We start from the raw sequence: 13,495 nt of genomic DNA on the forward strand, positions 1-13,495 counted from the left end.
GCTGCTGCCTGATGGGTGCGGAGCTCCTGGGGGCTCTGGGAGGCTCTAGGTGCTCACTGTTCCCGGAGACGGAATTAAACAGCGCTCCAGTGCTTGGGCTCAGGCATGAAGCTTAGTTGCAGTTCCCAGCCACACTTTGTAGCTGGCTACGCTGAAGTACTCTGGTACAGGTTCCTTTCTGTTTTGAGAATTAATGCAATAAATCACAAAGCTCAGCATAAGCAGACCACATTTACACACTTACAACAGCTTAATTCACAGGGAACCCTTAAACACTTTCCTGAGAATCCCCATCAACTCCCCACCCCCACCCCACTCTGTAACTCTAGGATTCTACAGGATAGATTTTGGAAAAAATAAACTGCAACATTGTTTTAGTTCAAAGTTTTCATTTTTCAGAGGAAAAGGTCTCTAGACAAATGTTAAAGACACAACTATGAACTTGAAAAATCCCTAAATACTGAAACACACACACACACACACACACACACACACACACACACACCATTTACATTTAAAACAATATTAACTTTTAAAATAATTTAAGAAACTCAAAATTTTGACTTAATTTTTTTTACTTTTCATGTTGTTGTGGCTTGGACGTGAAGGAAAATAAAAAGCACATACTGAAGTAAATTGTGTGGTTGTTTTTTGTGGTTGTTGATCACACTGCTAATTGGATAAGCCACTTATTCCTGGGCAAATGAGGACTAAAAAGGCAACATCCTGAATCAAAATCTTTGATTTTTTTCCCCCTCCCTGTTACAACTCCCTCATGATGAACTTTTATGTTCTTTTCAAAGGGGACAAATCATTAACCAATAAACTTTACATTCCAGCTAATGGGACCACTTTTGCTAAGATTTGAGGTAAATGGATTATCTTTTACCAGAGGTCTATCTTCTTCCAAAACACAATGACTTCTTTAATAACTGACTTTTTTTAAAAATTGATTTTTGAGAGGGAGAGAAACATCGATTGGGTACTTTCCGAAAGTGTCCAGACTGGGGATCAAACCTGCAGCCTGGGTATGTGCCCTGACCCAGAATCAACCAAAAACTATTGAGTGTACCAGATAATGCTCCTACCAATGGAGCCACACTGGCCAGTGCAATAGTTGGGTGCCTTTACTTCATTTTACTTTACAATTCTCTAGACTCAAAACAAACCCTCTCTGATTACAGTACCAGCCAAGAGTCTATGAAGTGTAAGGAATATTCTTGGAACTACCAGTAAAACCAGAAGTGACAGATGTTGATTAAATGCCCAAACTCTGGAGACAAACAATCATCATGCTAGTGTACATCAGCCACTCCCCAGCTGAGACCTTGAGCATATTATTTTTCTACTTTTGCACATGTGTATAATGAGTACCCCTCTGAGAGCATTGTTGAGATGATCGAGTACCATAAAGAATATAGCATTTGGTATAGAGCCTGACATATTTCAAGCACCTATTAAATGGTAGATGCTAGTATTTTTATTCTTGTTGCAATATGTAAGATTAGTAAAGGAGACAAAATTAGTTTGCAATTCCTTTGAAAAATTAGACATCTTTTATAGCTCCTTTCTTATAGTTTCAGAAGAATTTACTGTGTGCGACTGCTATGTTTTGGTTTAAATGCCATCTATAATAGTAAAAACATAATATGCTAATTAGATCAGACGTCCTTCCAGATGAAGCTGGGGCTGCGAGGGCCGAGCCCCTTGCACGAATATCCTGCATGGGACCTCTAGTCTATTCATAAAGATTGATATTTCAGCTGAAAAAATTATCGAATGAATCTTTCAATCTAATCAATATGTCTGTTATCTATCATTGTTGTTCCTGGGTGTTCTATATGGTGGCTGTCTTTTTAAGAGAGTATCAAAAGATCAGTCATTTTTTTTTTCCTAATAAAATCAACCGAGAAAGCCATGTGGCTGTGACTGCCAAAAACGCTTTAAAAAGCTCGGTTCTGACATATGATTTTGAAATGCTTATGTAAAAATATTCAACAAACTATTCAAAAATTGATCATCACGTCTCTTATGCTCACACAACACCGGTTTGCTTGAAATTAACTATGCTTTTTAAACATGTCTAAGAGATTTTGGTCTTATAGTTTCAGAAGCACATAACAGAGAAATGGGTAAAAGATTTATGGGGCGGCATTTTTCCCCTAAAGCAGATGCAAGCAGTAACACCACCAGGGAAAGGATGAAAACCCCACAGAGGCCTTAAGAGATGAGGGGTGGTCTGTTGCCAATACTTGAAAAACACTTACAGTTCGCTTAATTAGCCTAATTACATGGTTTTCTTTCAGCTTATTATTAATGCCCTCTGACAGAGATATGTTACCCTGGCCTTGAAAGCACGGTGGCCATAGTGTGTTGAGTTGAACTTGGATAATATCCAGGAGCTTCCATCAGTCCCGTACATTTTGGAACAAAGCGTCAGTGATATGCATAAAGTGCATGTTGGTTAAAAAAACACGATATTCTCAAACATTCAAATTTTTGGCTTGGTGCATTTAGCTAACTAATGTGTTTTCTATGATCATTTTCTATGAAACTCAAAGTGACATAATAGAAAATTCCCATTCCATACTATTCAAATGATAATTAAGGCAGCCATGAATTAACCCCCAAACCCAGAACCATTCACTCATTCGTCAGCTCCTATTTAAGTAAGGATTGCTCGAAATCAGCTTGAAGCAGGAAGCATGTGATAACACATTTTCACCAAAAAAACACCCTAATTTTATTTCCCCGTGAAGCAATCCTCATCTACATTCAACATGTTAGTACCTTTTCATACTGATGTTTGAGACTTAATGCAACAATTTCATGGAAAGAGAAATAATATCTGGAACACAGGTAGTTTTTTTTATTTGTAAAACACTGCAGGAATAACTGTCTTTAAAGAAAATTTCAGTATCAATAAAATACGAAGAGCTGTTTTCATTACAAAAATTCAACTTGTATGCATTCTTTCAAGTTTTTCTACTTAGGTTATAACCACAATAAAATTCTTAGTGAGTTCAAGTTCTTTACAAAACGTTCTATCCCGTGAGAGCATCATAAAGGTCAGTTTGAAGCCTGAGGTTCAAAGTTGAATTGATGGAAAAGTACATTTTCTCCTTTTCATTTAAATAAATACATAAAGCCAGGGTCCTGAAAACACTGTTATAACAAGTACACATGAGTATTTCTTTGAAATTTGGTAATGAATTTGTGCATGATGCTTTTCTTTTGGGGGAGAGAATAGTGATGAGAATTTTCTGTCAAATAATGGTTTCTTTCCTTTAAGACCAGTTGTTAATACTAGTTTAAATATTATAGGGAACAATCCTCAAATAAACGTGGATGAGTTGGACTTGACACTTATATGGATTTAAGTAACTTGACACTTATATGGATGGATTCTCTTCCACATCAGTGATTTTAAAAGCCTGTAAGATGAATATATACAGTTGTTTTCTTTTGTAAATAGAATAAACACAGGCCTATATTTCAAAATAAGTCAATCTGAATTAACCTGTATGAAGCTACAGCTAACGCCAACGTTAACAAGCATTCCTTAATAACAGACCAGTAGAGGATCTGTCCCTGGGAGGAGGTACAATAACGTGACTTTATAAAAGTTCACAGTTGTGACTATCACAAAGAGATACAATCAAGGATGTAGAAAGTGTACAGTATATCCAGGTGAAGTCTGGGCAGACCTAAAGGACCTATTGGACTAATAAACAGAGTAATGCATCAGACAGTAGGTTAATAATTTTAAACTTAAAGAACAAACTTGTACTAGGAGGAAGCCTAGATGGAATTTAAGGCAACATTTATATGTTTTTTAAAAAGAAATCGGTTTTAAAGATGATTTTTCTTTTGGTGGCAAAGACGAATGATAGCTTCCAGATTCTACTCTCTAACATAAAGACTCATAATAAATTACCTTTTCTAAAGAGAACATTAACCATTTATGTATTATATACTTATTCACATCATACCAGTTTTAAGAACTGCTTCAAGAGAAATAGCACAAATTGAATAATCAATGCTACTTTTTTTAAAAAATTGGTAATTCATTACTGAACCCATCTAATCCTACTCAGTTTGTATACTGGGACGTACGTATCACACAACACTGTATAGTTTCAGGCTTTGAAAGGAAAAAAAGCATAAAATAGAAAATTAAAATGTTTGATTATATAATACTTCCTTCTAGCAAATAAAATTTTGTAGATGACTAGAGTTTTAGCCAAAGAAATAGGATTATTCTTCTCAGAGAATGATATCTGTTTGATTATGAATATAATGTCTTATAGTCAATCTCCAACTTGTTAGGTAACTACATGTGAATATACTCCTTCAATGTTACCCTACTATTAAATATTGATCCTTTATTATATAATGTCTACCTTACTATAGCCACATTTAGATATATAAATATATAGTTGGACATTTTTTTCCTCATTACTCTTTTTTAAAAATCAACAGGCATGACTAAGTGTGTCCACATAAAATAAAGTGATTTCTGACTTGGTGGGAGCACTGGGGAGAACCACTGAGCTGCAGAAGAATTTGGTACAAATGCATATGATATGGACAGGAAACATCTACTTATTGAGATTCAATTATGATTTTTGAACCTTTCCATGATAACAAATATTGTCATTTGCAGCTCCCTTATAGGGATACTTATAATCCTCACACTGTAAAAGTATGTTTTAGGAATTTTTTCTCAATACTGCTGAAAAATAAAAAAAAAAAAAATTTTTATGATGCTCAATTTGACTGTAGAACTTTCAACCCCCCTTTTTTCATTATTATTTTTTAAGTTCTGGTGCAATCTAACAAACGAAAGGCTTTCAGTGTAATTCTTTGTGTAAACTTATTGGCCAAATTATGAGCATGGGTAATGGACAATCAGCATATAAATATATTATATACTTCTTAGAATATAAAGCCATCCAGCAACTTAACAGTATTCTTTTCCATATCCATGGGTTATATTATGAAGGGATCTAAATATATCCGAAGGGGAGGGGTGGGAGAGGGCCAATGTGGTAAAGCCAATTGTGTGTCATACATAAAAGTGCACGTTAACTACTTGAAAAAAAATTCACATTTATTTACTGTCAAACCGTGTTAAACTTTACACTGGATATTAGTGATGGGCTCATTATTAACAGGTTTACACAAAGGGATGAAAAGAAAAGCAGAATTTGGCTGAAACAATTTACATTTCATTAGAACTTTATCATAAAATAAATTAATTACTAAATATAGGCGGAAGGAATATGGAAGAGTAATATTTATGTTTTATTTTATTTTAAAAAAGAAGAGGCACCTTTTGTTCACTAGAAAGTCTGTGAGAAGTGCCTAGTGCCCTCTCTGCCCTCTGTCCAAGAATCAACGGAGGGGCAACACGCAATCTTTTCTAGATTTCACCACGGTTGTGCAAGGCATGGCGCAACTGGCTTCAAAGACTTTTCTCCCCATAGAACACGTTCTTTTGGCAATAAGGAATTTAAATGTAAAGATAAAACTAACATGTCAAAGCAGAACACTTGTATACAGTGGAAACTAAGTGACAATGGGCAGAACCATGACAAAGTGTAAGAAAAAACATTTTATAACATGTGCAACCAAGAGCTTTTCACAATATTTTCTTCAAACTCTTTAAAATTATTTTAATGACAATTCTATTTCAGTTGGACACAAAGGTATTTATTTTACCCTAGCAATAGAACAAAATATAATTTCTTTAGCCATTTTTTTTTTTCATGAGAATAGTTCATTGTACAGTTGAGGAAACATACGAAATAAGGCCTGTGGCTTGATTGCTAGTGGTTAAACATGGTTTCAATCTTTTGCCTTAATGGAAAAGATTTGCAGTGAACTGCAAACTGCTGCAGAATATCTCTCCTGCTTTTCCAAGTCTTGTCAGGAACAGTAAGGTACAGTAAATTTGTCCCACAGGATTTTAAAGCCTACGTCTTGTATATAATACAATGCAGGCCTACAAAAAAAATGGTGCAGCCATATTTACAAATTTAGTTCGCAAACCGCTGCGGTAAAATGGCTGGGAAAGTTGCGTTTTGCTCGCTTCACAATTTCTCTAAACAGCAGCAGAATCTTAAAATACCTGGTTGGCATCTCTTTTTTTCTTTGTAACAAATAATTCACTTTAGTATACTCTGTGTATATACAAAGTTTTTTTTCTTTTTCTTTTTTGTATGTTTTATAAAAATTCACAGAACGGCAAGGTTCAGTCCTCTTTTCTTTTTACACGGGAGGAACCACAGGTCATCGGGGCTGTCTGCGGGGCCGAGTCTGCGCGGGGGGCCGCTGGCCCAGCTTTGGGAACACCCGCAGGCGGCCCCGGGGACTCCCCGGCGGGAGCTATTAGAGGCTGGTCACCAGCTGCATCTGCCCTTCTCTCACGTCCCCTTCGGGGATGCAGCCCTCCTTGTTGATGGGGATGATGTACCCGTCGCTGTTGCCCCTGCTGATCTGGTAGCACGTCTGGAGCTGGTGGCCAGCCCCCAGGTTGGGCATGCTCTTGTAGTAGATGTCCTCGTTCTCGCTCCTCCGGGAGGGGGACAGGTCCTCCTCCAGGTCCGGGCTGCTCTCCGGGTAGGGAGAGTCTCTGAGGTTGGGCATGCTCGTGTACAGGGAGTCCCTGTTGGGCGACTGCAGGTGGTCCTCGGCCTCGGCGGTCAGCTGGGAGACGTAGCTGTCCGTGCCCTCGGGCCTCACTTTCTTCTGCGGCTGGTACAGAAGGGAGTGAGTCCGCTGCGGGATGAGCGGGGCCTCCAGCTCCCGGTGGTGCAGCTCCAGCCCCGGGGGGTCGCCGTGCATGAGGGAGGACGCGTCGGCCACGATGGCATCGTCCTCGCTGCTGCTCCCGCCGATCACGGGCTTGACCGGGAGCGTGAGCTCCAGGTTGTGAGTCTTGCCGCCGCCGCCTCCGCCCCGCAGGTTGTTGTGCACCAGCTCCGAAATGATCATCTTCTCGAACGCGGTGTCATTCAGGCTCAGCCCGCAGTCCACGACCTGCACGCCGTCGGTGTAGTCCCCCTTGCGCAGTGAGTAGCTGTTGTTGAAATTACCATTTAGCGGTAGAGTATCCATGGCACTTGTATCCCTGGCATTGTTCAGTGAATGTCCTGAAACAGACAACGGGGTTTCCGTTATGGCTGAGGATCCTTCCTCTCCCCCCGCAAAAAAAAAATCAAAAAAAAAAATCTAACTCTTGGGCACAAAACGTTTTAATGTCGTTCAGGACAAAGTTGTATCTGAAAGCGGACACTTGGGAAGTGCCAGGCTTTCCCGCATTCCCAACTGTAAACCGTTGCACCCCCTTAGGTAGCTAATACGAAAACGTGTGAACAGGTCATTCTGTTTCTCAGGGAGGGAAGGTGCCATTCTGAATATTACTTGACCAATTTCGGGGAGACGGTAGTTAGATCATCGATTTTGGGTCAAATCTCTGACAAAAAAAAAAAAAAAAAAAAAAAAAAAAGACTTTCACTCCATGCCCTTGCATAGTTAATGCAAAGCAAGTCATTATTGACAATTACATTTTAAAGTACGAGACTATGATTTATAAAAATAAAATTAACAGAATTTGTCCTAAACAACACTAAATTAAAAAGGAAAAGTCACATACAAAAACCAAAGGCAAATGTACAACATAAACCCACATAAGTGGCAAGCAACTTTTTTTAAACAACATCTAACATTTCCTTTTTTTCTGGAGATGAGATTAAAAAAAAAAAAAAAAGAATGAAAAATATGGACAGATACAAAGAATTCATGTTCAACAAAGACAGCCATCTCTCATACGGACCGGGCCAGGGGCCCACAAGCACCATCCAACAACATGACAGACAGCAGGTGGAATGACTCACTTTGGACAACTCACATCATGTCTGTCTGCTCAGGCTATCTGGCCTAAGAGTAGCTGATATGTAAAAGAAAGTAAAATGATTTATTGTAACATGATGAAGAATTTCTAAGCTTCTCAGCAACTTAGTCAGAGCAAGGGTTCAACAAATTAGGTTACCAGCAATAACAGCCTTTCATGTTTTGGTTTAATAGTTCTTGTTGTTTCAATATGTACTTTGGAAACGAGAACTCTAATAGCCATGGCCCCAGGCTCCTAATGGTCAAGGTGTTTGCCTGCAGCCCTGCAGTCTGCATCAGTCACAGTGACAGCACCCAATGAACCCGCAGTCTACTGCACAAGACTGGCCCACAGACGCCGTGGGCATGGAGGTTAAACGCAGAAATGTTATAGATTTCTTAGGTATGGGTCACAGAAATTAAACCAAGAATAAATATTCACTATGGAATGGGAAAAAGGGTGTTAGCCTTGGCTAATATATTGTTTTTCTCTGAAGGAATGAGAGATTGGGTAAGTCTGCTGAAGATATGAAAAGAGGTTTAGGAAGAAAAGAAATACGGTAACATGCTCTCTTTAAATTAGAGTTATATTTTCTACAGACACATAAACATGTAAACTAGGACATCACAGTGCTTTTCAGGCAAATGGGAAAAAAATAGAGAAAATTAAATGATCTGCACCATGGGAAATTGGGTTATTCATTCTCAAAATCCTGGAGAAAAAATAAATCACTTGTCTACAGATAGGTCTGGAAAAAAAATAAAAGAATGAGATGATGGTTATTGAAATGAAACTGACCACTGTGAGGCTGCTGCATTGTATGCAAGGCTTGGAGGAGTTTAAGAAAAAAAATTTAATTCTTGGAAAAAATAGGCACTTTCCCTTTTTTAGTGCTCACTTCACTCTTAAAGCTGCAGATTATCCTAGAAAACTTAGTTTCATGACCAATAAATATATGATAATTGTTTGATAAATTATCATTAGCAGAAAATGAGAAAATGGGGTGATTATATTTGTTGGTCACTCATGTTATTTTAAAAAACTCTGATCCAACCTCTACTTTTGAGAAACTGACAGGCCAATTAACATCAAGCTCCACATATAACAAAACGAAGTTCTGATAGTTATTTGTAAGGTTTCCTTTAGCTTGGTTGGCACAGTTCTCTCGCTTTCTAAGTTCCTGTGTGCACCACAATCTTTATAAGATCCATCACTGGAAACTACAATATAATACTTGGTGCTTTAAGTTACAGGACAGGTCACTTGCTAGCATTTGTTTCCTCTGTAGAGGTTTGATCTTGTCTTTTTATTATTGCGTAATAAATATAAACATATATACTGGGTAAAACAGGAGGTGTTTTCTATGATACACTGCAGATTTAAGCACATTCTTTGACTGGTTTGGAAGAGGCAAATTTTCTGCCCAAGTTCAGGTAATTCACTTGAAGACTTTCCACAGCCTGTTGCAAGATGACTGTGGGAATGCAGAAATGATAAGTCAATTATTCAGCATTCGGGTTGACAGTACCTTGGGCTTTAAAGAGCAAATTATTTCAGCATTGTGTACACTTAAGTATGGACAGCGTTTGCTACAGACCTCTATTGTTGAGAAAGAGCAGTACAGACAGCTGTACTGTTTGAATTTGGTAACATTTTAGTTGCAAATTGTGAACCACTTGCCCGCTGAGTCTACTTCATGACTGCTAGTTATGTTTTAATTGTGCCGGTTAAAAATCATGCTGAAAAAATTTACATTTGATAGGCAAAGTTAAGTTTTACTCCCATACTTGTCTCTCTGTAGGTTGCTAGAGGAAAGCGTAAGGAAAGTGAGAAAAACAAGAGAATGAAAAGAAAAGCTGCAGTTACATTAAAATAGAATTTCAAGGAAAAAAACAGAAACAAAGTTCTGCATTAAACTTAGTGCTAAATAGCAATCACAAATAAAGACTATATGCTAGCAGTAATTAGCAGCAGTAACTTTTTCAAAATCTTGAAAAGTTCTGTTAAATATATATGCTTTTTAAAAAATAAGCTATCAGAAGACACAGTAATTTAGGATGGGTTAGTGACAATCTAACCCCCTCCCCCAATTAAAAACGAACAAACATAACTACAGGTATAAACTGACTGTTATTAACTTCATTTTCAAAGCTATTTTAAGAAAAAAAAGAAAAACTACCATAAAGCTGCACTATACTATAGTGTGGTTACATTGATAATGCTAGATGGCGTTTTCTATAGCTAGGCATCCAAATGATCTTTATTTAGCTAATCCATTCCAAAAGCAAATTCTGTCGGCAAGCTTTAGAGTCAACTGAACAGAATATTACATAGAACGGATACCTCTAAGTGATATAAATCTTGAAGATGGGCTCGCGGACCATGTGATGTCAGTCCTGTAATAATATATTAAGATTTATGCCACCTGTGTCAAAAACATGGATAGTTATTGGTAAATACTATCATGGCTGAATTTTTACTATAATATAGTGCAGTTTTAGAAGCCTGGCATGCTCAATACACCATTCTCTTTCAATTGAGAGACTATGGATGTAATCATAAATATATGGCAACATGAATATTCTAGAGAAAGGGCAAAGACCAGAGCTGTTTAGCAGCAAAGAAAGGTAGATTTATTCGTAAGTATAAGCACACCTGGTGAGTTAAATACAGGAGCTGAAGGGGCATTACATACAACTGTTTCAGCGAGCAATGTGTTATAGGGGTTGTTAGTGCCGTGGGGCCGAAGAAGAGGGTTTGTTAGTAGGTAATTGCCAGTCATTCCTAAAGCAGAAAAGGAAAGAAAAGAAAGGGAAGGAAAGAAAAGACATCAGTTCTCTTATTTTAGTGTTACAGTTGCAGTACAGTACTTTTCGTATTCATCAAGGGTTGTGAACAAGTTGGCAACGAAAAATCTGTTGAAATTTTCTGACTGTATTTGAACTACTAATTTGAAGGAGAAAGGGTAGAGGGAAGTTAAATTTCAGTAATTCACAGGTGCTTTCTAAGTCCCCCAAGTAAACACCTGCTGAGGATGACATTTACTAATTTATACAAAAAATCACTGTTAAACAAAAATGGCAATTAAATGCACAGAGATCAACATTATGTTTCAAGATGTTACTGCTTAATATTAAAAACCTAACCGCTGAGGCCCAGAAGAGGGAATCTCACACTTTCAGGATTTACAGGTGTGGGATTATCCCTCATGAAAACATCTGTGTTAATAACAACTTCTATACAAGCAGGAGGAAAAACAACTTCAAACAGATAAAAAGTATGACACATTGCACAAAGCTTCTCTTAGTAAATGCAAGAGCACACATGCTGAAGAAGAAAAGGCTGTGTATAATTCATTATTGGCCCATTCATAAATTGTACATAACAAGCATTTTATTTGCCAGGTTTCAAAAAGTGAATCACTGAATAACTGGTTTCCTTTTTGATAGTCATCTTAACAAAATTAGGTGACATATCAGAGCCATGGAATAAACACATTTTTCTCTTATTCTAATTTACAAATTACCAACCTTTTAATACTTATCAAACATGTTGTGCATAGCTAATGTAATTGCACTAAAAATATTTTAAAATTCAATTTTGATGTCATACATACTCCTTTTTTCATTTTCAGCCAACTCTTATCAAAACAATGACAACATTGAAAAATGTCACTGTGATAAAATATAACATGTAATATTACCAATCAATACAACAAAAATAAAATTACCTGGATAAATTACCTTTCCACCGACATTACGATGACATGATTTTTCATACCAAGTTAAAATTTACTAAACTTGCATTCAGAACTATGTATACATGTATTTGTGTCCTTATCTTGCTAAAATATTTTATTTGCCAGCTTATTTAAGAATTATATTGATAGTGATAATTTTAAAGATGTAACTGTAGACACATAAAAATAGTAATTCAAGAAGAAAAAGATTAATTTGTAAATTCTCATGTATTTTAGATATTTGTTTATGAAGATTTACTATAAATGTTTTTGACACTTCTTACTTTTTGAAATAAATGTAAAATAAAAACTTTAGCAAATAATCTTCACTACAAAACTGGCACTGTTTAATGTGAATAGTGGTTATTTTAATTGTGTTGATGTTTTAAGAAAACTCTGGTAAATGTCTGGGTAAAAAGGATACATTTCTACTACTAGAAAAACATATGAATCAGTATATTTTCAGTAATAACTTTTTCTAGCCTTACTCTTAATGCGGAGTTTAAAATTATACTGTTTGCATTACATTATTGAATAAAAAGAATTTATATGTACTTACATAAAGAATGAAAACTAACTCAAAAGATTTAGGAGCTTGTGATATAAACACATTTGAAAAAAATTCCCCATTTTCTCTAGGATTATTGTAAATTGGCAAAAGGTACAAAATTTATATTGTAAACTCAAATTTTCCTAGTAACTGACCTTGATTAAGTGTTGAAGTGCTATTGATGTCACCTGAGATAAAAGAAGATTCAGATTGTTTTCTCACAGTGTCATTCCACATCCTTCTTATACGACTCTATCAACATAAAATAGCAAGACATGTTATGTTAGTTTCCCCAAATTTACCTTATTAAAGACACACAAAGATTTAACCTATCAATCTGTGTAGGATGGTCTGTCGGGGCTTTTAAAAAAAGAAAACGTGTAGATTCTAGTCTCAAACTAAGGAAGTCTATACTACTCTGTTGCATTTCTACTAAGGGGAATTTAATCTTCTATCCTTTAAAAGTTTTCCTTTATTGTTTTTTTTTTGTTTTGTTTTTTTAACGTAGAGATGACTGATTATTCAACAAATGTTTACTGAGTACAATGAGCACTGTGCTGTGTACAAAGCTTAGGCTATGAAATGATTCTGATAAGACTTTTTAAAGAAGTACACGTCTCAAAAAAAGGATGTTCACACCTCAAGAAACACTTCCAGAAATACTTAAGAAGACATTGAGACCAAAATACTACAAAAGCAAGTGTTTGGACACCATTCGAATGAGGAGACAATGAGGGCTCTTGAACAGAGCCTGTCTCGGTAGGCTGGCTATCAAGAAGGCCGAGTGAGGACGCTGTCAGAGTCCCTGTTACCTGTGTGCCAGAGGAATACCGGGCGCTGGTCCTGCTGGTGGATGCCTTCACTGAGCTGTGGGGACTCTCCGTTGGGAGGCCGCTGCAGCAATAGGAGTGTCTGAAGCACTTGCCATATTCTTTTCGCACCTGCAGTGAACCACCGGGAGACCAGGGGGTTAATATAAACATCCTTGCTTCACCCTTTCTCTAATTCAGTAAGCAATGGAGACAGCCAAGAAGTTCCACAAACATACTTCTGTGCAGAAAATAAAACTGAACTTACAAAAATCAAGTGTAACTGAAACGGTTGTAATCGGGGAAAAATATCTCTGTCCACTAAACTGGCTAGTAAAATCTCTTCAATGTGATATATTAGGTAGTGATGCTTTAGAACCTGTTATGCTAATGTTATTAACACAACAGCAATATGTTCAATGCCTTGTTTCCTCTGTATGTTTACGAGCCCGTTTTACACTTCATGCCAAGGAGGACAGGACGTGTCTGAAGCTTAAATG

General features: G+C 36.9%; 1 protein-coding gene across 40 annotated transcripts in view; it reads right to left on the minus strand.

Annotated features, from left to right (window-relative positions):
- Nucleotides 1-2,847: 2,847 nt before the first annotated feature.
- The window catches only part of ADGRL2 (adhesion G protein-coupled receptor L2), a 269,658-nt gene continuing 259,010 nt past the window's right edge, over nucleotides 2,848-13,495 (minus strand). For 13 of the 40 annotated variants that reach the window (XM_036447598.2, XM_045584407.1, XM_045584405.1 and 10 more), the window contains 4 exons: nucleotides 12,999-13,127; nucleotides 12,342-12,438; nucleotides 10,553-10,681; nucleotides 2,848-7,157 (listed from right to left, as the gene is read on the minus strand). In XM_036447598.2, coding sequence (XP_036303491.1) covers nucleotides 6,394-7,157; nucleotides 10,553-10,681; nucleotides 12,342-12,438; nucleotides 12,999-13,127 — 1,119 coding nt within the window. In that variant the 3' untranslated portion in view covers nucleotides 2,848-6,393. Of the gene's footprint in view, nucleotides 7,158-7,901; nucleotides 7,955-9,199; nucleotides 9,703-10,240; nucleotides 10,323-10,552; nucleotides 10,682-12,341; nucleotides 12,439-12,998; nucleotides 13,128-13,495 lie in introns of those variants that run through there. The other 27 variants (XM_045584414.1, XM_045584413.1, XM_045584412.1 and 24 more) reach the window with 12 other exon arrangements.

Source organism: Pipistrellus kuhlii, unplaced genomic scaffold (genome assembly GCF_014108245.1).
Source record: "Pipistrellus kuhlii isolate mPipKuh1 unplaced genomic scaffold, mPipKuh1.p scaffold_m20_p_2, whole genome shotgun sequence".
NCBI lineage: Eukaryota > Metazoa > Chordata > Mammalia > Chiroptera > Vespertilionidae > Pipistrellus > Pipistrellus kuhlii.